We start from the raw sequence: 27,862 nt of genomic DNA, 5'->3' as shown, positions 1-27,862 counted from the left end.
TTCTGGTTATTCCACCAAATATTGAATCCTGAACTCTTCTTTAGTTAAAACATTAGTATTGTTGTTTCTAAATGAACATAAACTTGTTTTCTTTGTATTATTTGAGGTCTGAAAGAACTGCATCTTTTTTGTTATTTTGATCATTTCTCAGTTTCTGCAAATAAATACTGAATATTTGCTTGGAATTTCGGAGACATGTCAGTAGTTCCTACAATAAAATAACAATGTTCATTTTACTCAAACATATACCTATAAAAAGTAACATCTGAGAAGATAAATCTCATCAGTAGAAGGAATTCATGAAGCGCTGATTTTATTATAAATTAGTGGGTCAACATCAGCAGATGATGTGACTTCATAATTAAATCCTGATCCAAAACTTCACACTGAACCTTAAACAAGATTAATATTGTGCCTTTCCAGGTTAAGGGACCTTGCTTTACAAATTAAGTGCGAAATATACTTTAATTCTTTACATTTCTAGTTCAAAAGTGGATTATTAAAGTTAAAGCAACAGTTGCAGCCTGTACATACCTGTAGTGGCTCTTTAATTACCAGCTCCAGCCTCAGTCTGCACTATGAATCTTCCTCAAAATTCTTGAATGTTTGGCTTCACAATCCTGTCAATGTTGTGGTTATACCAGATTTTTCCTTCCACTAAACATTCTATTAATAAGCTGGTTTACATGACTTTGAATAGTATTTTTTTTTTAGCAATTATCTTCCAAATTGCGGAGGGTGTCAAGACAGCAGTTTCACCAAATATTTATCTGTATTTTGTTCTGTTGTGATATCTTTTCATTTTCCAAAGGTCTAAATTTTGGGTTTTCATTAGTTTGAATGAAGCCAACTTTTTGAAGTTGTGCAACAAATTAACGGCTGGATGATTTTCAAATTTATGCCAGCAAAGCTGCTCTGAAAACTGAAAAATGTCTTTAACAAATGAATGAATGAATCTTTTTGGAAACATTCACAAAAGTGTTGCTTTATAATTTTAGAAACATAACCCAAAAAGGTGAATCTATTCTACTGAAATTCAAAGAATGTTACTTAAACAGACATAAAAATATATAAATTGGAGTTTATATAGTCATGTTGCATGCTTTTAACACAATACGAAGCTGTTAAAATGTACGAAGTGTTTATTTCACGGTCAGAAAATACAGTTTTTATAGATGAGGAATAACAGTTTCTTAAAAGAAAAAACAAAACAGATGCTTAAAAACAATTAAATAACCTGAAGAAAATAATCCACAGGGCCTCAATTACGTCGTATCAGGTCAACTGTAAAATTTTACTTGATTAGGATCAACTTTAAATCCATAATGGTGCGTTCACACCAAACGCGTTTTGAGCGTCAGGCGCATCTGGTTTACGTTCAACTTTGGCTGCGTTCACACTGCAGCCTGAAGTGACCCAATTCCAATTCTTTTGACGTAATGCGACCTGTATCTGGTCTTTTCATGACAGTCTGAACAACACAGGTCGGATTCATTTCGAATGCGAACAAGTCCACTTGGATGTCCGATACTTATCCGATTCAAATGCGTCGCATTCATCCGACCTGAATGTCAATGATACTCAACAAACACCACTATTCTGCATCCTATTTCGCAGAAAGAATAACAACAACCATGATGGACTGTAATGAGGATTAATTTGTTAAAATGCTGCTTCGGTCGGACAACAACAACAAATGTGTAAGCTATGCTCCATCGTTAGCATCCATGTTCACATCCATGTCGCACACTGAGCTCTTCTTCTTTTCATGGCGGTTGGCAGAACGCTGAGAATGCTGACCTCATTGCGCCCTCTACTTTCAGGCCGTTTGCTCGTTCACTGGAGAACACATACAGGTCGCATATATCTGGAAGTGTGAATGGCTGCGGCAAAAAATCAGAATTGGGTCACTTTATGCCGCAGTGTGAACGCAGCCTATGTCGAGGCGCGTCGAGGGCCATTTGCCGTGTTTCGAGCGTCTAGCGTGGCGCAATTTGAACCGTTTGGAGCATACGAAGCGTCAAGAGCGTCAAGAGCGTCCGAAGCTCCGCATAGATTTTGAATGTAAACCACACGCACCTGATGCTCAAAGCGCGTTTGGTGTGAACGCACCAAAAGTGCACACGCGTCGAACTTGAAGCGTCAGAAGCGTTTGGTGTGAACGCACCATTAGACTTCAATATAATATCAGTGAAACGTTTTGTGTTAGTCCAGGAGAAATACCTTGAGAAGAAGTGAGCTGGGACAAATTTCTACATATGTTTGTATTTCTGCTACATATAATGTTTTATATATATATATATTGCACATCAGTACAAACCTGTCCAACACCTGAGTCAGGAAATCTGCCCCAGCATGGCCGCCATAGTGCAATTTTCAATAGAAACCTCCTGAAACCGGGTTCTTCTCCTCCCCACTGTGCCTTTCTACCCCTCTGCTCCGCTCACACACTCGCTCTTCTCCTCCCTCTCTCTCAGCAGGTGGCGGATGGAGGAGTTCTGTGTGGACAGCGTGCTGGACAGCAGCGGCATCAGGCACCGGAAGCCCTCCCTCAGCTCCTCCACGTTCTTCACCAGGCTGCCGATGTGCGAGTTCAGCTCCCCCCTGCAGCCCTGCACCTCCGCCAGCACGTCGTACATCAGGCTCTGCATCTGCGCGCCAGTTTGGTGGAGGAATTACACCAACGCTCGATCGAGGATTTGTTTTCAGGGAGTTACAGTTGCAGCTAAAGCAATTCAATCTTCAATTTAGAAAAATTTGGTTTATTGGCAAAATTCGCAATTGTTCAGGTGTTTGCTGTGAACAAATTCAAACAGTCATGTTCCATGAGTTAGAGGACCTGTCCTGATGAGACTCGTTTGTCTGATAAAAATACTGTACTAATACGAAACAGGTAATCTGTGAAAACTCCTCTGAAGAAATCCACCACTCCCAGCCAAAAACAACCAATTAGAGCCAGGAGGAGGGTCTTAGTGCTGCCAATCATGCTCATACACTCCCTGCTAAACATGCTAAAGGCAGAGAAACAACTTACTTCTACAGGAAAACCTGTGGCCATGCTAACTACACCAAGCATTCATGACACGTTTGGTTGATGAGAAGAAAGTGCAACAAGGGAGAAAGTGTGAGCAGCGCATACATGGACATGATTGAGATCGCTAAGACCCTCCTCTTGACTCTTATTGGTTGTTTCTGAAAAATCTAGCGGAGAAGCTTGATGTTTTTTTAACATATTATTTGTCTCATATCATACTGTTATGACATAGTGACAGTTTTAGCAGTTATGTAAAAAATAATAATAAAAGTTACATACTGCAGCTTTAATGTTAATGCAATATTTGGCCAATATGGACAGAACGACTTTGTTCACTTCCTCTGGTATCATTCTTAAAACCACAAGCAGACTACAAATTTAAAACAGAGTAGAAAATCAACGTCATCGTTCACAAATTCTCCTTCTGTTCGCTGATTGGCCCAGTAGAAATACAACCAAAGAAATCCAATACAATGGGAGAAATCTCAGATAAAGTAGTGAAGGTAGATTAGAATCAAACAGAATTGCATAGGAGGGCAAATTTCCAGATTAGCAAGATTTGTGAACGTTAGTGGTCAAAAATCCTCCCTGGACCACAAAGGACCAGCACCAGCAAAAGCCATGGCTTTTGGACCAATTTTGCTTGATCCAAAAGCACTTGCAAATTCAGATGACTCAAAACCAGAACCTTTCGTCATTTGTCAGCATATCTGGACATGAAAAATGAGGCATACATTAAGGTACTTCCTGTTGAGAGAGAAGCAGGGCGGTGGCTCAGTGATGCTGTGGATCAGCAACCTTTGCAACCCTGAGAGCCTTTTCTTCCTTTGGTCTGTTTATAGTTACAAAAACTATGTGAAACAAATTACCTTATTTAGCTTAGCCCATTAAAAATAATTGATTTTAAAATCAAAGAGTATTTTTTTATTTTTGGTTTCTGGTTATAAAATAAGGTTATCAAGCTTTTACACAATTTTGGAATTGTAAATAAGATTCTTCAGGAATGCTGGACAAAGCTGACGACTTGGTCAAAAGAGCAAAAAAAAACTCGTACAAAGTAAAGAGGCTGAATAATTCTGAGACTGCATTTGAGGCACTTTGGGTTGAGTTTAGAGAACCAACTAAATTTAGTTTGGTTTGTTTATTGCAAACACCTCGAATGCTTCTATATTTTGCTCATAAACCTAAATTTTTGGGGGTGTTGAATAATTTTAGGTGCAACTGCACATGATGCCTTCACTTGCCTCTCTCACCTTGCAGAGGTCAACGAGCGTGTTCCCCTGATCTGCAAGAATCCTCTTCTCCATCTTCACTCTCCGCAACCTGAAGGTGGAGAGACAGTCAGCTGTAAGTCTGTAGGAATCACTTGAAAAATTATTCAAAATGTCTGGATACTTTTAAGTTTTGTCACTCTGTCCCCAGCAAGCTTCAGTGGATTTTATTTTCATGATTGGATGATAGTAAGGTGGGAAAAAGGTGAATAATAAACATTTTTTTAATAATTAAAAGTCTGAAAAGTGGGCATGCATTTCTGTTCAGTCCCCTTTACTTTGTCACCCCTAAATAAGAGAAACCAACTGCCTTCAGAGGCCACCTAATTTGTAAATAGCGTTCACATTAGTTGGATTTTCCATTTGTGAAGGCGTCAGAGGTTTGTTGGAGAACAGTAGTGAATAATCAGTGTCATGAAGGGAAAACATGAGAAAAAAATGATTGTTAGAAGTAAAATAATCTGGCAGTAGAGCTAGAACTTCTTTTAAAACAATCAACATTAAAGAGTTATTAACCGAAAAAGCTGCTATTTATTGCTGAAAAGTTACTTGTAAGTTAGTTTTATCTTGTGCTAAGATATTTGCACTACAAACTAGTGAGACGGTGTAACTTTAGGTTAAGCATGTTCTCTTTTAAAGTAGAATCATTGAAATATCAATCACTGATTGGCACATAAATTACATCAAAATTAAATATTTCCTTCCTGGAGTTGTATCTTCTGTGCCAAGCCCACCAGCCAACACTGGGCAAATAAAGATGTTTAGATGAATAAAACTTAATTTACTTTAAAATAAATACCTCCTAAATGTAGCAGGTAAAACAGCAAACACAGATGCAATCTATGATGCGGAAATGCACTGTAGAGTAACACAAAAATGTATTTGAATTCCAAATTAAATCAGAATTTTGTGCTTTACAATTTACTGACACCAACTTTATAGAGATGACACAGAAAAGGAGAAACCTGCAAAAAAAAAAAATCAAAAACTACTGGATCATACTGGAAAATACTGGAAATTATATTCCATAAACTACTGATTCTGCTCTGTGGGATCGGATGATAGATGGAAACCAAATTCAAAAGGCGGCAGGTTCCTGTGGTCTTACTGGTGGATGGCCAGCAGCAGCTTCCTCTGGTGCATGCGGACTCTGGTGTGGTCTCTTTCTCTTGACAGCTTAGTGTGCTTGTAGATGAGCCAAGTCTCTCTCAGCACATTTGCTGCTGCAATTTTTATCTGGTGAAAGGGCGCAGAAAATCACGAGGAGTTATTGCGTGTTTATGCACCTAACCTCTAAGTGCTGTTTTTACGGGATGTGCTGACTAACACCAACAAGCCGCATATATTATTGAGAGCCCCATAAGTCGTTTAGACTCATTATCGACTTTCATATTGAAAATAGATTGTAAATAAATCCTCCAGGTTAGCATCTTCGTCTTTCTGAATCCCTTTCTGTTGGATTCTTACTAACCCACACAAACTTTTTACCCCGGTTGCATATTTTTCACAATTTTTCATGTCAATCTTTATTAAAGATGTCAAAAAAGATAAAACACGTATGATTATAATTGGGCTGAAACAATTAATTGGAATAGTCTTGGTGAATCGATTATTGAAATAATCAGCAACTAATATAATAGTTGACAAAAGCCAACTAACTGGAATATACAGACTCAAAATATGCTAAATAATCCCAACATATCCAGAGCAGTAATTAAGCCAAAACTTTAATTTTGCACTTATTATAAAGACACCTTTGTCTGTAAATATGTTTTACCCAAAAAGCCTCAAGTGGCAGTTTTATCTTCAGCTGGTTCAAATTCACATTTTAATGTCTTTTAGGCAATAAAATGTTTATTTTCTAGTTTTTTTTTTAAAGGAATTGGATTGTTTATTTTAATATATAGATGGGATTTTTATGTAAAGAGTAAACAAATATTTTATCCAACAAAATCTTCATCATTGCAATCAAGGGAAAAATAATTTTCTTTACTAGCAGTTCAACACAGTCAGAGTTTACACTGATAAAAAAAAACCCCAGCATAAAAATTTAATAAAATAAATTATTTAATTTAATATTTTAGCCCTAATATACATAGCAAACAAATGTTTTATCCAACTAATTTTTACGCCCTTTCAGCATTTCACTAGAGGAAAAGACATATATTTTTTACAATTAGTTCAAGAAAGTCAGAGTTTATATTCATAAAAAACATCAGCAATACAAATACAATAAATTAATTGTGAAATCACAAATACGCTATAAAATCCTTTCGAATACTTTTTTCTTTGCACAGTAACAATTAATAATTGTTATCCCAACTCCTGGTGTCCATTGAGTTGGACGTTCAGCTTTCAGAAGATCATACGGTTTAATGATAGAAAATATTTTCAAAATAATTTCACACGCTATCGCTGGAAATACTTGAAATTATACTCAGAGCAATTTCAGTAGGCTACCATGATTAAATAGACATTTTTAATGGAAAATAAACAATTACTCCTCTTCTTCCCTGCAGAGAAATGTTTGTCTTGTCTGATGCCTGAAGCTCATATCAAGTTAAAATTTAAAATCTTCAATGTTCCAAATCTTCAGCAACAAGAATCATTCAAATTTAACGGATTAAACCCAGAAATACACCACACCCATTCCAGAGGATGTGGGATCGAATGTTTTATATGTCAAAGGTTCAAGTGGTTAAATGAGAAATGTGTAGAATGTGCCAATTTTGACAACTAAAACAATAGTTTTGTTGCAGCTGTAGTTGTCAGTGTTCACCCTCTTGGAGATGTGAGAGTCCATCATGAAGTTGTGGACGTGCTTCTCAGCTCGGGTCAACTCCAGCTTCCTGGCCACCACCGCCACCACCAGGACCGTGCATCCCGCCCCCTGGTGAGAAACCAGTATTTAGGGTTTGATGGGATTGAACTTCACGTGGATCAAACTCCCCGCCTCTGTCTCACCATGATCCCAGTGAGGAGGCAGATGCTGCGGCCACAGTAAGTGTGAGGGACCACGTCTCCGTAACCGATGGACAGGAAGGTGACGGAGACCATCCACAGGGCTTCCATGTAGTTGCTGCTAAGGTCTCTGTAATTGTGGTGCCTGGAGGGACAAACAAGACAATTTTCTTCCCCTGTCAACCCAACGATGGCATAGTTACTTTGAAAAAGTAACTTTATTACTGATTACCCCTTAAAAATGAGCAATTAGTAGTTACTTTACTGATAATTTGATTTTAAATAATCCAATAAAATAGTTTAAAAGTAACTAAGTTAACTAAGATAGATTACAAGTTACGTTTTAAGTTACTTTTAGTAGCTTTTTAGTAGCTGCCAACAACGCCCCCTGCTGCCTCAACATAAAAATGGCAATCAGGAATTAACAAAATAAATACTAATTCATGTTAGTTTATATAAGGAAAAACAAAGATAAATACAGACAGAAAATTGTTGTAAAGTTAAAATTTTTCATGTATTAATGTTTGTGACATTTTATTCAAGGAAATTGTGATCCGAACATCAACAATCTGCTCGTATTCCTGATCTGGGAGCGATTGGTAATGTCTCCATCCTCCACTAGGGGGCTTTCTTTGAAATAGGCCTTCAAAAAATAACTCGTTATTTTGTCCCACCTATTTTCAAAGGTGTAACAAAAGCACTTTGTCGCTAGTATGTTGATATTGTAATTTTTAGCTGACATAAACTCAAAATATTTCTTGCATTTCCGGCTAGAAAACGCGCATCTCTCTCCTCCCGCCATTGTTGACGTTTATGTCGCTGCGTGGGATAACGAATAAATAAATAGTAAAACGACAAAAACGCAAAGCGATTTGGATGAGTAACTTTAATCTGGTTTCTAGTTTGTAAACAGTAGCGCGTTAGTTTACTTGTTACTGAAAAAAGCCGCCGGATTAGCGAACTGCGTTACGACGTTACTGACATCACGGTGTCAACCCTTACTACTGTTTTACTGTGTTAGGTTTGAAGTCATTTTAAATTTCTTCCAAATCACAAACGGTAAAAAAACAACTTATAAATAGTGGCGCATCAACATGCACCACACCCAGGGCCGGACTTTACAAGAATCTGGCCCCTGGGCTGCTACCGGTTTTCACACCCTATTCACTGAGGACAAATTATTTCACTAATGCAAATTACAATACATTCATAAGTACTTCTATACGTCAGCATGTATATGTCCTCTAGCCAGTGTTGTTCATAAAGTTGGGAAACTATTTATCAATTTTGAAACTCCTTCAAAATGCCTGAAGGAATAAGTTCTGACTTAAAACTTTTGTAAAGATTTTGTAGTTCAGCAAACTAAAACCAGAAATTATGTGTCGCTTCCACATCAAATGCTCTCCACACACATACCTCTCGCACACATGTAGGCCCCACGCCGCCACAATCCACAGAGAAACACTGAAAATCATCAGGACAGTACCAGGATAGGTAGTCATCAACGTTTTTCCAACGAAGCGGGTGTTAAAGTGGATCTGGCGATAAAAAAATCCACTCATTACGTCATCATTTTGACACAAGAGCACTACTTAGCCAGACTACTTAGAATAGCACCTGTCAGATAATCCTTACATAACACAGAGGAGATGAGGGATAAGAAAACTTGTTCGCAATCTGGCTCGATACATGGACAATAGGTTTGGTTTTGCAGAGGAGGGAGGGATGCAGGCGTCATTTTCATCACTTTTATATTGCAGTTATAAGGGAGGGATTAGCCAGGTGGACATGTTGAGATATGGGAATGAAAGCGGGCACATGAAGGGAGTCAGTGAGGGACATGTCTGGCATGTGAAACCAGCAGGGTTCGTGAAAGTGAAACTGTTAGTCACACCTCAAGCGTCACACTTTTACAGACCTCTCGGCCCACCTAGACACAACAAGATATAAACAGATGAGGATGAAATGTACAAAATCGAATGGCAGCTCAAGTCATTGTCCAAAACAGACTCCAAATTTCATAAATCATATCCTAAGCAGGTTGTTTTCAGCCTGTACTCTTTATAACAGTGTTTCCCAACCCTGGTCCTCCAGGCACACTGCCCTGCATGTTTTAGGTATTTCCTTGCTTCAGTCCAGCTGATTTCAATTGATGACTGTTAATCAACAGGCGTTTGTTGAACTGCAATCAGTTGAATCAGGCACATTAAAGCAGGGAAACCTCTAAAACATGTAGGACAGTGTGCCTTGAGGACCAGGGTGGGGAAACACTGCTTTATAAAATTAAACCTGAGTCTTGAATTTGTCTTCTTGATTCATTTTACACAAGTCAGCCTTTCAAATTGGCGCGATTCAGTCAGGCCAGATTAAAGAACGCTTGTCAAGGAGTTTCGCCCCCACCTTGTTCAGGGCTCCGATGCTTCGGGAGGCCGTGTCTGTGAAGAGGCGGCTGTGCAGCATCATGGCCCGACCCAGCAGGTACAGTCTCAGAAACATGGGCAAAGCCAGCATGATCTCCAGCTCAGTCTCAGAGAGGGTTGTGCGGACTTTGGTCTTCTGGAAGTATGCCAGTATTCCCACCGGATAAGGATGGATGGCCACTATGAAGAGCTCCAAGACGATCAGGGCGAAGCGTTCGGTGGTCATGGCTATTCTCCAGTCCTCTGCACCAATGTCATGAACGTAGAGCTGTCACAAGGAAGAGAAGAAATTATTTAGCTGAAGCAATTCTAAGGAAGGACTCTATCCAAAGTTGGATTTAGTTTTGGTCTACACAAAATCTTTATGTCTAGTTTGTAGTGTAAATATTTTATTTCACATTAAATAAGGCAAAACTAACTTACAATAAACTTTTCAGCTAGAAATATGAGCTTGTTTTAAGACAATAACTCCTCAATATTTATGAAACGATATCAGTTCACATTTCCCCCAGTGTCAGTATAACTACTACTTTTCTAAATTAATATTAAGGAAATATTTACTTAAAACAAGTTTATATATCTTGCTGAAAAGTTGCTTGTAAGTTAGTTTCGTCTTATTTCAAATGTATTAAGATACAAGCACTAGAAACTAGACCAAAATACTTGGTAAAATTTTGTGTAATCAAAACTAATCAAAACATTTCCCATTTAAAAGAGGAATACCACAGCATACTGTGGTATGTACTGTAATACCACAGTATGCTGTGGTATGTACTGTAATACCACAGTATGCTGTGGTATGTACTGTAATACCACAGTATGCTGTGGTATGTACTGTAATACCACAGTATACACAGAATACCACATACTCTTTAGCCCACTGTTATTCTAATTAGTTGTTGAATTGATGGCAACAAAACATTCATGTAAAGGTTAGATTGGTGGTAAATAGTTTTTGTTTTGTTACTGGACAGCCAACATTCTTTCTGAAATGTACTGGTCCCAGTCCAGGGAGAATATGAATCCCAACATGTATGTGTACGTGGGTCCTATATAAATTTTGCTAGTCTGGAAGGATACTAATTGGGACTTTAAATTATCTTCTAATAATGAACATTGGGCAAATGGGAATTAGAAACATCAAGACAACATGGACAACATATCCCAGTTTTTACCCAAAGTTGTTCTAAACCAATTTCTATTATTCTACACATTAAACCTATTGTGAAAATTAACATGGGACCATTATTTAACCTGTGGACGATCCACTTTTGTCCATATGGTCCCCATAAGTAAATGTATTAATTTCTTCTTCTATGTCTTTATAAGAATGTAGTTGCCAGATTTGGAAGACATCAGTTTTATCTATTTAAAAATGTTTAAAAACAAACTAGAATAATTTGAGGAGCACTTTTATGTTACTCCTTAGCTGATTTTTAAAAATATTTGCAACTCAAGACACCCCATCCTGCAACATTCACTGCAGAAACACAAAATCTAAACAATTTCTGTTTAGTTTCTTGTGCAAATATCTTAGTACTCTTAAAATAAGACAAAACTAACTTACAAGTAACTTATCAGCAAGATTTAGGAGCTTGGTTTTAGTAAAAAAAAAATAAAAACAAATATTAACACAATATAAGCTCATTCCATTGGCAGATTTCTTTACTTATAGCAAGAGAAAAACATCTTGCTTTCTATATTTTTACTTGTTTGGAGAAGGCTATTTTAATTGGTGATTTTTACCAGATTCCAAACTTCAAGGAAATGTTAATCTACCTTATTTATAATTAAACTCCAGCTTCCTGAGAAAACTAAAGATGGGAGGAAACCAATATTTAAGGATCAGTCCTAAAATATTGCCCTGCTTTCCTCCAGCACTGGGTCACTGTGCTAAACCAGGTCAGCAGTGATTGGGAAATCAGAAAGCAGGTTATATAACGCTCTCCTCTGAGGGTGAGGTGTTGAGTTTGTTCAAAAAAGTGCTATTTCAAAAATATTCCCATACACAACCCTGAAACGTTTATTTGAAACAATTTAAGAAAGAAATTTTCCAACAGATAAGAAACTTTTTAAATGTCACAGATAAATGGTTGGACTCTTTAATTTCAGAGATGTTAAGAGACACATTGGGGATAATTTTTGGTCACGTAAGAATGAACAGCTGGGTCACCTGCACCTCACAGCAGTGGTACGCCACAATGAGGCCGAACAAGATGAGCGTAGAAAAGCTGATGACTGACTTGAAACACAGCGAGTAGATGGAGCTCTGCAGGAGAAGCAGCACATGGACAATTATTCACATTCAATCTAAGACTTATTAAAATCAATTTCGAGAAACAAAATCAGAACAATTGAATAAAAGCAACTTCAAAACAATACATTTGCAAATTCTACTACCGTGCATTATTATTATTATATATATATTTTTTGCATTAATTGCAAAAACAAAATCTTGCCAAGTATTTTTGGAATAATTGCTATAGAACACTTTGAAGTAAGACAGTAACTTTTCAGCTCCATATAGGAACTTATTACTAAAAATAAATAAATCCTTATTTCACTTATCAAGACATTATTTCTTTGTTATAAATAAAATAATCTGCAAGTGGAACTAGCACTTTTTCATCAATATCAAGAAATTATTGGCCCAAAACAAACTCCTATATCTTGCTGAAAAGTTACTTGTAAGTTAGTTTTGTCTTATTTCAAGTGTAATAAGTCAAACTAGTCATAGATACTTAGTAAGATTTGGTATTTTTGCAGTGTTTACTATGAATGATCTTTTATTTGTTTTCTGTACCCTAAAATTAACCCCATGAAACGTAAAGCTGAGAGTTTATTGGACATTTTTGTATGTAATATATGTACATGGTGATAAATACAAATATTTCAGGGATATAAAAGTGAGGAAATGGCTTCAATCCTGTGTAAATGGATTTAAAACAGATAAAAACAGCATTTTCCTGCTGTTTCTAACATCAGGAATGATGATATATTAATATGATGACATATTAAAGATGCAGCTGTGCAGTGTGATTTGTTGCATGACCCTTGCACTCCAGAAGCCCTCTGACCTTGCTGTAGATGCTCCAGGACATCTCCGTCTCCATCACCATCATGACTACCCCGAACAGCCCCACTGCCAGGGCGCAGTCATTCAGCCGCTGCCTCCTCAGGAACAGGGCCCTCCTGCGGACCAGCCGCCAGCCGATGTTGTGCGTCCGCGAGTACGAGTCCTTGTTGGCGTCTTCCTTGCGTTTGGGGCTGTGCTGAGGACTGGGGCTGGGGCTCCTGGTGAAGCGCTTGGCCCCTGGCAGCGGCCCCTCGGCCTCCCCCGGATGCTGGTGATACTGCAGCGCCTTGTGTTTGTGCTGCTGCTGCTGGAGGTTGTCGTCCTTGCTGGTGATGATGATCTCTGGGAGGCTCTGGCGGTCGTGCATCTCCAGAGAAACGTTGCCTGCCTTGCGGTACCCTCGACCGTCAACATCCCTGAGATCCAGGTTGGACCTGCTGTGGCCCTTGAAGGGTGATCCTCTGGGGGACATGGGCACATCGGTGAAGGACGTAACCGTCTCCTGGAGTGTGTTTGCGCTCAGAGTTTTAGTTTTGCTCTGGTGGTTGCGCTCCTTCACACCTGGATTTTGCAGCCGTTTCTCGCATTTTTTCTCTTTGCTCTTGGTTTTCTCTCTCCTCCTGTTGGTTCGAGGCGTCGCAGTGACGTAGAGGTGGCCGTTGTACAAAGGCGTGGTAGCCAGGGCCTGGGTTCTGTCCAGCCATGCGGAGTGGTCGATGGGTGTCTGGACTGTGTGGTGTATCCCACATTGGGGCGAGTAGGCCTGAGGTGGGGCGACAATCCTTGGTGGCAGGAGGGGCCTGTGGTCCTCCAGCTCGTCTCCATCCACCACCGTTGAGTTCATTGACGGGGAATGCTCCATGGGGAAGAGATGCTTTTAAGGTTCAAACAGAAGACCAGTGAACGTATTAGACAAAACAAGCAAGAGGGTAAAAAGAGTCTGAACAGATGGTAGCAGCAGTTAGACGGAAAATTGCAGCTGAAGCTTAGTGAGCAGAGATTTTTCTCATCTCTCATATCTCGACACCTCACATATGCTCACATTTAAAAAATTCAGGTATGCAAAGGTTGTCACTTTGTATGGAAGAGGATTAGGGCTACTGAGAAAAATAAATCTGACTTTTTCTCAAAATTCTGACTTTTAATCTCAGAAGATTAGAGTCATAATTCTGAAATTAAAGTAAATATTCTGCGAATAAAGTGGGTATTGTGAGATTAAAGGATTCTTTAATCTCACAATTCTGACTTTAATTCTGAGATTAAAGTCATAATTCTGAGAACAAAACGTGAGAATTCAGAGAAAAATGTCTAAAGTTCTGAGATTAAAGAATTCCTAAATCAGAATTATGCAGGAGAATCTCCGAATTCTGACTAATTCTGAGATTAAAATCAGCATCCTGAGAAAAAACCCCCACAAGTTCTGAGGAAAAGTCAGAATTCTGCGATTTAGATGGGTATTCTGATATTAAAGACTTCTTTAATCTCAGAAACTCGTTAAAGACTTCTTTAATCTCAGAATTCTGACTTTACACCTGAGATTAAAGTCAGCATTCCGGTAAAAAAAAAAAAAAGTGAGAATTTTTAGAAAAATGTCAGAATTCTGCAATTTAAGTCTGAATTCAGAGAAAAAAGTCTGATTTATTTCTTTGCAGTGGCCCTTATCCTTTTCCGTACCCCTGCATGGCTGCAGATCCAAAGGTTTTCTTCTATTGTTTTTGATCCTACCTTACTGTCCAGGCTCGGGTCTTAACACAATCCACAGCGAGGATTAAAAACGGCTTTGCTTGTTTCCCACCGAAGTATTTTAGCCCTCAGTCCTGAAGGTCACATTCGCCCGAATCGCAAAGATCTTCAAAGTGAACTCCTTAAAAGGTCTCAACAGGATCATTTTCATTCGAGAACGTTTAAACAAAGATTCAGCACCATTCAGCTTGGTTGCATTAACAGCCTAATATTTCAGACGTCCGCTCCCTTCACGTGTGAACTTTCCCTGCGGATCCCCCCAGAGCTCCTCCCATGGATTCGGCTGAAGCTCAACAACTTTCCCTGAACACGTTGAGTTGGGCTCGTTGATATCCATCACATCTAAAGACATTCATTCAGTCGCTCTGTGATCGTCCGCGTCAGGGCTTCTTCCTTAAAGCTCGTATGGGGCTTAATGACAGCGAGGACTAAGTTGCAGATGTTGCAAAGGCAACGACTGGGTCATCTGTCAGAGGGGATTGGCAGACTTTCATCCCCCCGGATGGTTTGTGTGTGCATGTGCACAAATGTGAATGTGTAAAGACCCCTGGGGCCGAAGATCAAGCTGGAAATGTTCTTAAAGTCAACCCAGAAATGGCATTTTCCTACATTTCATCTATAATCTCATTAATTGGACTCATTATTTTTATGAGATAAGTGTATTTTTGAAACACTTTGGGGAAAAAGAAGACGTAATCCTCAATCAGTTCAGCAGATTAGTATTGAAGATTATTCAGGTGAAATAGAGATTGTGGGGTGATGAGATTATGAAATATCAAATATGCCAGCCGATTCAAGCAATAGGGTGGAGTATTAAAGGCCAGAGTCATAACAATGACATTCAGCATCACGAATTTATCTAAATCCGTGTGACAGATGGGTGCAAAGATAATAGAGCGGCCTCTGACTGGAAAGATACAAGAAGCAAAGGGTGGAAGGAGTGCAACTGGATAGTAGCAGGATAACAAAAAAAAACTGTATTTAATCTGTAGACACCGTCTATTTAAAGATGGATTGAGGGAGAGCAGCGGGAGAGTAACAGCAGGTATCATCCACCATGGTTTTGCCTTCTTCAGACGCTCTTCCATTTGTTCATTACAGCGTTTTGAAGTATTCACAGCTCTTTGTGTTATTTTGGGGTGATTCTATGTTAGATATCAACAGGGATATTATCTAAAATAAAAAACTTAAAAATAACTGCATCGATGTAAACGTTCAATTTTTTTGTTAGCAGTGATGGTTATAGAGTCTTACAGCTGCTGGGAGGAATGATTTGTGAAATCGCTCCTTTGTGCAGGATGCGACAAACAAGAAATTAAATATTTTAATATTCTAAACAACAGCAGGGATATTATTTCAAATAAAAAACTTAAAATAGCTGCATTGATGTAAGCGTTCAGGTTTTTTTTAGGAGCAGTGATGCTGCTGGGAGGAATGATTTGTGATAACGCTCCTTTGTGCACCTAGGATGCAACAAACATCTGGTGTGAATTTCAATACATTTTCTGAAAAACCATTGCAATATTTAATATATATTCTTCTCACTGTGTGGATGCCGCACTTTTCACACTTCTAGTTGTGAAAAACTGAATAGAGCATATATTTCTAGTTCCACACAAAAAGCAATTCAAATACTTTAACATATTTGTATGTAACGTGACAAAATGTGGGAAGGCTCAGTTTGCATAAATACTTCTGTATTTTATATTTCAATATTCTCATTCCTTATTCTCATTAAATATCTCACTCAGCACAGAAAAACATAAAAAAATCTACCCCATTTAGTTTGTTTTTATAGGGAAAAAACTACTGCGTCCTCACTGTGTTCTAGTTATACACACCACAAATGTTTCTAAATTATGTTGTCCTAAATTATACACATCTGCAAGGCTTCAAATTAATTCAAGCCTCCTGCCAAAAGCTTGTAAATCCACACTGCTGTAGTTGGTAGCTGAGTGTCAATTCTTCTGGGCTTTGTGGACAGAAGCCAGCACATCTTCAGTTAGTCTCCTCTGCTGCAAATCCTCCTCTGACTGTTAAGAAAGTGAAACGAATCAGGGGATATTTTCAGCCTCCCTAATTGCTGGGGCTGGTAAGTGGCAAATCTGCTCCGTGCCCTAAATCTTCAGCGTGTGCCAGTTTATCTTCTGGTCAAGTTAATTGCTTCGGTCTGATCTGCTGGGAGGAAAAAAGATAAACAAGACTCACTTGGAGAGGTAACAAATAGGACTTAAAAGGGCAAAGGTTGTGATTAGAGTTTAAGGAAATGTCCTACATTTTTGGGTGGAATTGATTGAGAAAATATGAAGCTGCAAAGCGACAGAAGGTGACACAAGTAAAGTTGATTTAGCTCTGGCCAAAATATAGGTGAGGGTCTCCTGTAAGATCCCAAAACATCAACAGACTGATTTAATGAGTGAAGTCTGTTACAATCTAAAATGCATGAGCCAAAAACAGATCAGAACCCATCTATGAAACAACACTGAGAGCTGTTGTCTGCACACACTTCAAAGGAGACTAAAAGCGGAAAAGCAGCCACAGTTATTTTTGATCCTGCTGCCTTCTGGCAACTAATGCAGAAATATCCACAGTGATACCAGCAGACTTTACATGTACTGTAGTTACATTGTTTTGCAGCTTAAATGAATGTTGAACTCCTAATATTTTATGTATGAAACCCAGAGGGCTGAGGGTGACATATTGTTGTACAGGATCCTGTTGTTCATTAAATTAAATATGTTGTGAAATTTTGCAGACTGGAAGAGCTGGAAGAAGTGGCCGGGGAGAGGGAAGTCTGGGCCTCCCTTCTGAAGCTGCTACCCCCGCGACCCGACCTCGGATAAGCGGAAGAAGATGGATGGATGGATGGATGGATGGATGGATGGAATTTTGCAGACCTCTTTGGAGGAAAATGTCATTACAGGGTATTAATCTGATGATCATGTTATGTCTTATTTTAATGTTTATGAACTATCACCAAATGAGCCAGTCTGAGCTGCACACCCAGATTACATTATGTTTTCTGCAGGAAGACTGTCTCTCCAGACCTTAATAATCTGTCCTGGGTATGAAAACAATGTGTTGAGTCTGTCTGACAGAGCTTTTTACTCTCCCGTGTTCATGAGGGTCTAATCTTGTAAGCTCTCATATCCTGTACAAGGTATTAATAAACCATGACAGTGCTTGGCTTTTTTTTTACTTAACACTTCAAAAAAGCCAAAGGATGCTAAGCTGATTTGTCCAGATCATCATAGAACTATTAACTGATTGATCAGACAACCAATCAACAATTTGACCAAAAATGGGCCAACAAATGAATGATCAACAAATGAATCCCCAAATGAATGACCAACCAACAAACCCCCAAACCAATTACCAACCAACCAACCCCCAAACAAATGAACAACCAACCAACCAACCAACCAACCAACCAACCAACCAACCAACCAACCAACCAACCAACCAACCAACCAACCAACCAACCAACCAACCAACCAACCAACCAACCAACCAACCAACCAACCAACCAACCAACCAACCAACCAATGACCAACCAACCAAATCCCACACCAAAGAACAACCAACCAACCCCAAACAAATGAACAACCAACCAGCCCCCAAACCAATTACCAACCAACCAGCCCCCAAGCCAATGACCAACCAACCAACCAGCCCCCAAACCAATGACCAACCAACCAACCCCCAAACCAATTACCAACCAACCAGCCCCCAAACCAATTACCAACCAACCAGCCCCCAAACCAATGACCAACCAACCAACCCCCAAATCAATTACCAACCAACCAGCCCCCAAACCAATTACCAACAACCAGCCCCCAAACCAATGACCAACCAACCAACCCCCAAACCAATTACCAACCAACCAGCCCCCAAACCAATTACCAACCAACCAACCCCCAAACCAATGACCAACCAACCAACCCCCAAACCAATGACCAACCAACCAGCCCCCAAACCAATGACCAACCAACCAACCAACCAACCAACCAACCAACCAACCAACCAACCAACCAACCAACCAACCAACCAACCAACCAACCCCCAAACCAATGACCAATCAACCAGCCCCCAAACCAATGACCAACCAACCAACCCCCAAACCAATGACCAACCAACCAGCCCCCAAACCAATGACCAACCAACCAACCCCCAAACCAATGACCAACCAACCAGCCCCCAAACCAATGACCAACCAACCGACCCCCAAATCAATTACCAACCAACCAGCCCCCAAACCAATTACCAACCAACCAACCCCCAAACCAATTACCAACCAACCAGCCCCCAAACCAATGACCAACCAACCAACCCCCAAACCAATTACCAACAACCAACCCCCAAACCAATTACCAACCAACCAACCCCCAAACCAATTACCAACCAACCAGCCCCCAAACCAATGACCAACCAACCAGCCCCCAAACCAATGACCAACCAACCAACCCCCAAACCAATGACCAATCAACCAGCCCCCAAACCAATGACCAACCAACCAACCCCCAAACCAATGACCAACCAACCAGCTCCCAAACCAATGACCAACCAACCAACCCCCAAACCAATGACCAACCAACCAGCCCCCAAACCAATGACCAACCAACCGACCCCCAAATCAATTACCAACCAACCAGCCCCCAAACCAATTACCAACCAACCAACCCCCAAACCAATTACCAACCAACCAGCCCCCAAACCAATGACCAACCAACCAACCCCCAAACCAATTACCAACAACCAACCCCCAAACCAATTACCAACCAACCAACCCCCAAACCAATTACCAACCAACCAGCCCCCAAACCAATGACCAACCAACCAGCCCCCAAACCAATTACCAACCAACCAGCCCCCAAACCAATGACCAACCAACCCCCAAACCAATGACCAACCAACCAGCCCCCAAACCAATTACCAACCAACCAACCAACCAACCCCCAAACCAAAGAACAACCAACCAACCCTCAAACCAATTACCAACCAACCAACCCCCAAACCAATGACCAACCAACCCCCAAACCAATTACCAACCAACCAGCCCCCAAACCAATGACCAACCAACCAACCAACGAACCAACCAACCAACCAACCAACCCCCAAACCAATGACCAATCAACCAGCCCCCAAACCAATGACCAACCAACCAACCCCCAAACCAATGACCAACCAACCAGCCCCCAAACCAATGACCAACCAACCAACCCTCAAACCAATGACCAACCAACCAGCCCCCAAACCAATGACCAACCAACCGACCCCCAAATCAATTACCAACCAACCAGCCCCCAAACCAATTACCAACCAACCAACCCCCAAACCAATTACCAACCAACCAGCCCCCAAACCAATGACCAACCAACCAACCCCCAAACCAATTACCAACAACCAACCCCCAAACCAATTACCAACCAACCAACCCCCAAACCAATTACCAACCAACCAGCCCCCAAACCAATGACCAACCAACCAGCCCCCAAACCAATGACCAACCAACCAGCCCCCAAACCAATTACCAACCAACCAGCCCCCAAACCAATGACCAACCAACCCCCAAACCAATGACCAACCAACCAGCCCCCAAACCAATTACCAACCAACCAACCCCCAAACCAATTACCAACCAACCAACCAACCAACCCCCAAACCAAAGAACAACCAACCAACCCTCAAACCAATTACCAACCAACCAACCCCCAAACCAATGACCAACCAGCCCCCAAACCAATGACCAACCAACCAACCCTCAAACCAATTACCAACCAACCAACCCCCAAACCAATGACCAACCAACCCCCAAACCAATTACCAACCAACCAGCCCCCAAACCAATTACCAACCAACCAACCCCCAAACCAATTACCAACCAACCAGCCCCCAAACCAATGACCAACCAACCAACCCCCAAACCAATTACCAACAACCAACCCCCAAACCAATTACCAACCAACCAACCCCCAAACCAATTACCAACCAACCAGCCCCCAAACCAATGACCAACCAACCAGCCCCCAAACCAATGACCAACCAACCAGCCCCCAAACCAATTACCAACCAACCAGCCCCCAAACCAATGACCAACCAACCCCCAAACCAATGACCAACCAACCAGCCCCCAAACCAATTACCAACCAACCAACCAACCAACCCCCAAACCAAAGAACAACCAACCAACCCTCAAACCAATTACCAACCAACCAACCCCCAAACCAATGACCAACCAACCCCCAAACCAATTACCAACCAACCAGCCCCCAAACCAATGACCAACCAACCAACCAACCAACCAACCAACCAACCAACCAACCAACCCCCAAACCAATGACCAATCAACCAGCCCCCAAACCAATGACCAACCAACCAACCCCCAAACCAATGACCAACCAACCAGCCCCCAAACCAATGACCAACCAACCAACCCCCAAACCAATGACCAACCAACCAGCCCCCAAACCAATGACCAACCAACCGACCCCCAAATCAATTACCAACCAACCAGCCCCCAAACCAATTACCAACCAACCAACCCCCAAACCAATTACCAACCAACCAGCCCCCAAACCAATGACCAACCAACCAACCCCCAAACCAATTACCAACAACCAACCCCCAAACCAATTACCAACCAACCAACCCCCAAACCAATTACCAACCAACCAGCCCCCAAACCAATGACCAACCAACCAGCCCCCAAACCAATGACCAACCAACCAGCCCCCAAACCAATTACCAACCAACCAGCCCCCAAACCAATGACCAACCAACCCCCAAACCAATGACCAACCAACCAGCCCCCAAACCAATTACCAACCAACCAACCAACCAACCCCCAAACCAAAGAACAACCAACCAACCCTCAAACCAATTACCAACCAACCAACCCCCAAACCAATGACCAACCAACCCCCAAACCAATTACCAACCAACCAGCCCCCAAACCAATGACCAACCAACCAGCCCCCAAACCAATTACCAACCAACCAACCAACCCCCAAACCAAAGAACAACCAACCAACCCTCAAACCAAAGAACAACCAACCAACCCTCAAACCAATTACCAACCAACCAACCCCCAAACCAATGACCAACCAACCAACCCTCAAACCAATTACCAACCAACCAACCCCCAAACCAAAGAACAACCAACCAACCCTCAAACCAATTACCAACCAACCAACCCCCAAACCAAAGAACAACCAACCAACCCCCAAACAAATGAACAACCAACCAACCAACCAACCAACCAACCAACCAACCAACCAACCAACCAACCAACCAACCAACCAACCAACCAACCAACCAACCAACCAAAGAACAACCAACCCCCAAACCAATGACCAACCAACCCCCAAACAAATGAACAACCAATGGATCAACCAACCAACTACCCAGCAGTTTACCTAACCAGTAAAATACAGAAACTGAATGAAAAAGTAAGTACAACCTGGTATTTTCACACAATTTTAGACTGGAAGCAAGTGCTCCCTTTGGATTTAATTAATTGGTCAACAGTAACCTATAAAAGCAGGGATTTTGTCTGTTAGAGGTTCCAGTCTGCTGGTATGTGTTAATCACCATCACCACCATCAATGCCAAGATGGAAAGGCATGAGGAATGACTATAGTAAAGCATTTGTTTCTGTCTCTTAGGGTTATAAAAGCATTTGTACATTATTTGTTTATTTTTCTACACGTAAATAATATTTATGTGAGGAAAAACGCTCAAGATAGCTGCCGGTGTTTCCAGGTTGGGACTTCACGTCAGATTTACCTCAAACTCAGACTTTTCAATGCTCAGAGAAATACATATATAGGCATAAAAAACAATAAAGTCCAACTCAAACTCTATAGATCTCAGTCATGTTAAAGGGGATGTATGTTGCAAAATTCACATTTTCATGTTTTTGTACTTCCATTTGTAGCTCTAGTGCTTCTGGACCAGCAGCCACCAGAAAACATGAAAACTGTTTTTTCAGAGAAAGGATAATGTGACCTGAGCTTTAGCTGGATTACAAAGTGGGCTAAAGGTACGTCATCATATCTTATTTCATCACCCGACGCTATAAACACATAAATATTACCTGAACTAAGCGCATAGACCACACAGGCACGCAGCCCAAATGGTTTTGTCTAAATCTTATCACTTGGAGTCAGTTTAACAATCTAAAAGAGGACTCTATTTGTTTAATATATGTTCTGATTTATTTTCAGCTTTAGAAGATGGTATGCTATTTGGCACTTCTTTTATTTGAAAGTTGTAGCCAGTTTTTGACAACAAATCACTTTCCGCCAAAGAAACACTTTGCCGGATCCACTATTCCACACATTTTATCGGATTACAGTCCACTTTGTCCTCCTCCTGGACTTGCTGCAACAGGATGTAACTGAAATCCATTGGAGTAGAACTTCATCAACTTAACTCCACTCCGGACAACAGGAAAAAAGCCACTCTGACAAAATCAGACTTCACAGGGAAGTGCTGGTTTTGTCGATAACATCCTATTAAGTGGAGGGGACATGTCAGCGTAGGAAAGGGCCTAATCCAATCAGCAGGGTAATTAAAAGCACACAGCACAGCAGGAGCAATGGCAGATGGCTGATGGCTGCATTGTCAGGTGTGGCATTCAGCATTTAGCACAGTGGAGCATTAAGTGTGCTCAACCAGAATAAAGTGAATTTAACAGCAAGTTTTAATGCAGAGGCTCACCTCATTATTTAAAAAGACAATTCCAAACCCCTGATCGATAAGAATGCAAAAACAGATAAATTATTTTATATAAATAAAAAGAGTATTTTGGGGCCCCTGTCAGTAAAATTAACAATATTGTTGTTTTTTACTTGTTTTTGGCAGTAAAAGTTAAATGTTACCACTCCTAGACCTGTCTCTGCATTGTTGACCGCAGTACAAGGCCAAGTAACGTGCTGCTGTAAACTAAGTAACCCTCTGCAGACTTTTACGTCAAAATAGGTAATACAATAAATCAAGTTTATTTGCATAAACATTTCAAGAACAAGGCAGTTCAGAGTGCTTTACATCATAAAAACACAAAAATACAAAGCCAGAAGACACCACACAGTCAACAATGAGGAAAATCGGTAAACATTACATGATGTCAAGTGCCGTCATTACGCATTATGTAACATTAACACGTAATGTCTTTTAGGTTAATAGCATGCGTTAACATTGACAGCCCTAATATTTGAGAATGTTTTCTTTTTCACATTTTTACTTTTAGTGCAATTATTAAGCCTGCTTTAAACATTGCTTCAAATCGCAGACTGTTGCATGGATAGTTCACTAGCAGTCAAAGGGGCAGTGTTATGTAAAATCAACTTTTTAAAGCTTTACATCACCTTTATAATGTTATTCCATCATCAAAAACAGACCTGGAGTGTTGTCTCCATTCTTTAATGCGCGTTTAGGAAAACCTTTAATCTCCATGGCAACCATTCAGCTGCGGAAAACGCCTGATTGGACCTACAGTAGCTCTCCCTTCAAGACACAGCTCCTCCTGTAAGCTGCAGCTTCCAAGCTTCTGCGACTCCCACACTCAGCTCCTTCAGACTAGCCAGTAGCAATTAGCAAACATCTGTTGTTACTGCGCATCTGCTGAGCTACTGTACCTCTCAGTGCAACGCTGGTAAAAAAAACATTCTTAGAGAATTAATGGAGAAACAATATTGTGATGACTTCCTGAAGGCAGAGTTTCAGAAAGAGCAGGAATTTTTAAAGAGACAGAGGCCCAATTTCAAAACGTTTAACTACAAAGTCAGATTTCTTTTATTTATTTTTTTTTGATATAGGTAGCATTTTTATAACATTGTTACTTGATTGTACTGTAAAATATCACAATAGATACATAATAAATAAATAAATTGGATCAAAGGAAACAAGACACCTGCAAGACTTTAAAGTTATTTATGTAAAGCCTTTGATGGATCAGATAGACTCAAATAGATTGCGACGGCAATTTTGGTTTTTGTTACAAGTCCAAAATTCCTGGCACAAAAATGCCATAAAATTATTCCACTTTTTCTAATGCATATGTTGGTCGATGCATTAAAGTTTTGCAAAGCACTGTTTGTGGAATTAACTCAGTTCCTTCTCTGACTTTGTTTTCCTGACATTTTTTAAAATAATTAACATCTCATTTCCGCCCTGCTCTGCTTATCTGACTCCCCTGCCTGTTAATTGAGACCGGCTCCTCGCTGCTCCCTGACAACACTCCTGCCAGTGCTGAGCTCCAGCGCAGCGTGCACTTGGAAAACAAACCACCAGATGTCACCCACGCCTCGGTGCCTCCAAGCTGTGTCTTTACGAGGCCTAATGAATTTAGTTTTGTTGGCTCTGTGTCACACTGGTTGCTCGGTGCACAACAACGTGACGTGCAGAAAATCAGCTTGGCACAAATTAACAAAAAAACAACAACAAAAAACCCCAGCAACATGATGATTGGATTCTGCTTATTTCCTGCTCCAAATGTGCAGTTTATCCTGCTCTTCTTGACTCTGCCATCATTCTTTTCGCCTCAAAGGACCCACTCTCCATCCTCTGTGTGCAGCAGAGCATGAATGTGTAGCTCCGGATGTGTGACAGGCTTCCTGGGAGAGAGGGGGGTAATTCCAAAGGGCAGCAGAAGTAATAGGGTAATCTATTATACAGTCTAAGTCTTTCTTCCTCATTTTCTTGCCCCCTTCCCCCCCTTTCTGTGCCTCGGTCTTTCAGCTTCTCGCTGCCTCTGCCCTTGCATCAGCATTTCACGAGGACAAATGAGAAGTAGAGTTTAACTATGCACATTCCCAGTGTCCTCCTGCAGAGCCCAGCACTTTCTCAATTAAACCGGAGTCCGTCTGCACCGCTGATTCAAAGACCTCACACACACACCCACACACACACTCACAGGGCTTTCAGCCCAGCGGTGCGTGGAAGTCACCACTGTGGAGTGTTATCACGAGTGAAGTAATCTGTCATGGAGATTTCTGAAACATGCTGTGCAGCACATGTTAACAAGAGAGAGAGAACACAAAGCAGGGTGTGTGTGAAGGATGGAGGATGAATTTATGAGGAAATGTTGGGGATTTGGAGGATAATCTACTGATTATAAACTAAAGGATGAGGAGAAAACTCAGCCAAATATTTATGAGATTTTTTTTAAATCTTCTTTTTTGCGTTTATTATTTGTATTCGAATTAATAAATGTTATTCAGCTATTTTTGTAACTGTTTTTATTTTTTTTTAAATAATTAATTAGTCAAATGAGTTAATTCTTTTTATTTATTAAAACAGACACATATAGGGTCAAAATTGTGAAACTATTTGACATGCAGCATTTTCGTCACAAACCTCATGGCGAAAAATTAAATAAAATTAAAAAATAAAAATAGATACATAAATAAATAGAAATTACATATTTTAATGTGTTTCTTCTTATGTCTTTAAATTCAATTATAATAAAATATAAATTCAAGCCAGAATGATTGAAAACCAAAACAAAATAATTTAATTAAAACAGATAAATCTAAGATATTTTTAATCTTAGATATATATTTTTAATAAAATACAAATATAAATAAAAAAATGAATCAATCATTAAAAAATGAAATAAACAAATCAAAATAGATAAATATTTAGAACTTATATTTTAGAATTTCTATTCATTATTTTTATTTGACGATAAAAGATAAAAATGAATAAATCAAGTGTGAATTTTTTAATATAGTTTCTATTCTCTGCACTATTTACATGAATGGTCTCATCTTCTCCTTTTCCCAACAATCTTCAACATCGTCTGTTCAACCAATTAAAACCTTTCCATTCTCACCCTCCTTCTCTATCTACAACCCTTTCACTCGCATCATTGACATGTTTCTTGCTTTTCCATTTTAGACCCACCTCCCCTGAGAGGCAGACAGAGCTCTCAGCTCTCATCTCCTCCTCCCCCTCTTCCTCCATCGCCTCCTCCTCCTCTTCTTCCTCCTCCTCCTCCTCCTCCAGCGAGCACATGCTCACGCTGCTCCCATCTGATGCCGACTGGATGCGGAGCTCCGCTCACATCTCCATCCTCTCTCCATCTCCTTCTCCTCTGACATCTAGAGCTTCTCCGTTTTCTTTTCCCTCCGGTTGTTCCCGACCAGGATGTGGCACTCTGTGGCTCTTCTCCTCTCTGGACTCTCCGCTTTGATCAACGGTGAGCCTGACTTTATCTCTCCTCCTCGTTCATTCAGGATTCTGGCTGCAGCAGTGGCATTTTATAGGAATACAGTTGGGAACGGGGTGCTATTTTCCTTGTTTTTTTTTTTTTTGCTTCATCTGATATGAATTATAAAGGGAAACAAACATTTTAGGGAGAGAAAAGTGAGAGTATTGCTCACCTGTTTGCTTGTGTATTTACATCTAGGGGTTTCTTTTAGATTAATGTGTTCTTGTCGGGAGACATATGTTCTGCACTTGGATGGCTTTTTTTTTTTTAACCAGGCAGATTGACATCACGATGACAGACGCAGCAGGCAAAACGATCTGAGTTGTCAGAATATTTCATTACTCCAACATTTTCTTTCCGTCCAAATCTGCGCTCAGATCAAGGTAACCCCCTTGCAGAGGAAGCCCATCAGTTTAACGACACATACAGATCAGCATCTTGCATCTCGCCTCCCTGTTGCTGCAGCCGGGAAGCTGAATAGGTTTCGGGCTGACGGCGGATGACAGAGCTGAGAGGCAGATCGGGTGAACTTTCCCCACAGGCGACGAGTGAGATAGTCAGGCTGTAGATGAAAAACCAGAACCACATGAAAGACAGGAGGACAGGAAGGTAAAAGTTTCTGCTGCTGCAGAAAGAGAAACACTCTGAAGAATCCAGAGCTGCTGCTTCTTTCACTCTGAGGAGCTTTAAAGCAAGCTGCCTGATGTTTGTCTGACTCACATTGCCGTTCTTTCTCCTTTTTCACAGCACTACGGAGAAGTGCAATAATATTAATCATACTCTGCCTTGTTGTTATAAGGTTTTCTCCCGAGTTCAGTTGCTTTTTCTCTTCTTCTGTGCAGTCTGTGTTCGACTTTAGCATAACTTTTTAAGAATGTGCATGGGAATTAATAAAACGTGGATGGAATAACAAATGTCACATTTTTTTAAAAAGCTACTTGAACACTGAGCAGTGTATGAAACTGAAATCTTAAGGGAGTAACAGAAAAGAAAAGTCAGCAAAAACTTGAGGTCTTTTCGGTAATTATCTATTTGGTGTAGATTTTGTAGCCAATAAGACTTAAAAACAGGTTTTTCCTGTTAAACTCTGTTGTGTTGTTCACTGAAAATGACAATAAATTGTGTCAATCTGATGGGTTGCCG

General features: G+C 40.4%; 2 protein-coding genes and 1 long non-coding RNA gene across 5 annotated transcripts in view; 2 read left to right on the top strand and 1 right to left on the bottom strand.

Annotated features, from left to right (window-relative positions):
- Nucleotides 1–1,223: 1,223 nt before the first annotated feature.
- LOC102220233 (small conductance calcium-activated potassium channel protein 1-like) lies at nt 1,224–26,646 on the bottom strand. Its single transcript, XM_023344878.1, has 10 exons — nt 26,413–26,646; nt 12,764–13,636; nt 11,860–11,955; nt 9,667–9,954; nt 8,683–8,804; nt 7,270–7,411; nt 7,085–7,195; nt 5,414–5,541; nt 4,288–4,357; nt 1,224–2,651 (listed from the first exon to the last, which is right to left on the bottom strand). Exons 1-10 carry the CDS (start codon nt 26,521–26,523, stop codon nt 2,427–2,429), a joined length of 2,166 nt encoding a protein of 721 aa, XP_023200646.1. The 5' UTR covers nt 26,524–26,646; the 3' UTR covers nt 1,224–2,426.
- On the top strand, nt 4,292–17,295 carry LOC111610512. The gene is made up of 3 exons (XR_002753676.1): nt 4,292–4,381; nt 7,065–7,198; nt 17,261–17,295. It is a non-coding gene; the product is annotated as an uncharacterized LOC111610512 (long non-coding RNA).
- The window catches only part of LOC102225339 (neuronal acetylcholine receptor subunit alpha-7-like), a 37,136-nt gene continuing 26,601 nt past the window's right edge, over nt 17,328–27,862 (top strand). The window contains exons 1-3 of one of the 3 annotated variants that reach the window (XM_023344880.1): nt 17,328–17,429; nt 22,442–22,546; nt 26,614–26,707. In XM_023344880.1, coding sequence (XP_023200648.1) covers nt 26,656–26,707 — 52 coding nt within the window. In that variant the 5' untranslated portion in view covers nt 17,328–17,429; nt 22,442–22,546; nt 26,614–26,655. Of the gene's footprint in view, nt 17,430–22,441; nt 22,547–25,060; nt 25,167–26,613; nt 26,708–27,862 lie in introns of those variants that run through there. The other 2 variants (XM_023344881.1, XM_023344879.1) reach the window with 2 other exon arrangements.

The sequence above is a fragment of the Xiphophorus maculatus genome, chromosome 13, assembly GCF_002775205.1.
Source record: "Xiphophorus maculatus strain JP 163 A chromosome 13, X_maculatus-5.0-male, whole genome shotgun sequence".
In the NCBI taxonomy this organism is placed as follows: domain Eukaryota; kingdom Metazoa; phylum Chordata; class Actinopteri; order Cyprinodontiformes; family Poeciliidae; genus Xiphophorus; species Xiphophorus maculatus.
The sequence above is the reverse complement of the archived record's forward strand: the minus strand, read 5'-3'. Positions and strand labels throughout refer to the sequence as shown.

Excerpts from the sequence above, each read along its gene's own strand:
- LOC102220233 (XM_023344878.1), bottom strand. The coding sequence starts at position 26,523 with ATGTGCTCGCTGGAGGAGGAGGAGGAGGAGGAAGAAGAGGAGGAGGAG. Across the intron at positions 13,637-26,412 it reads CTGTCTGCCTCTCAGGGGAG|CATCTCTTCCCCATGGAGCA; the intron begins GTGGGTCTAAAA and ends GAACCTTAAAAG. Across the intron at positions 8,805-9,666 it reads GCATCGGAGCCCTGAACAAG|ATCCACTTTAACACCCGCTT; the intron begins GTGGGGGCGAAA and ends TTTTATCGCCAG.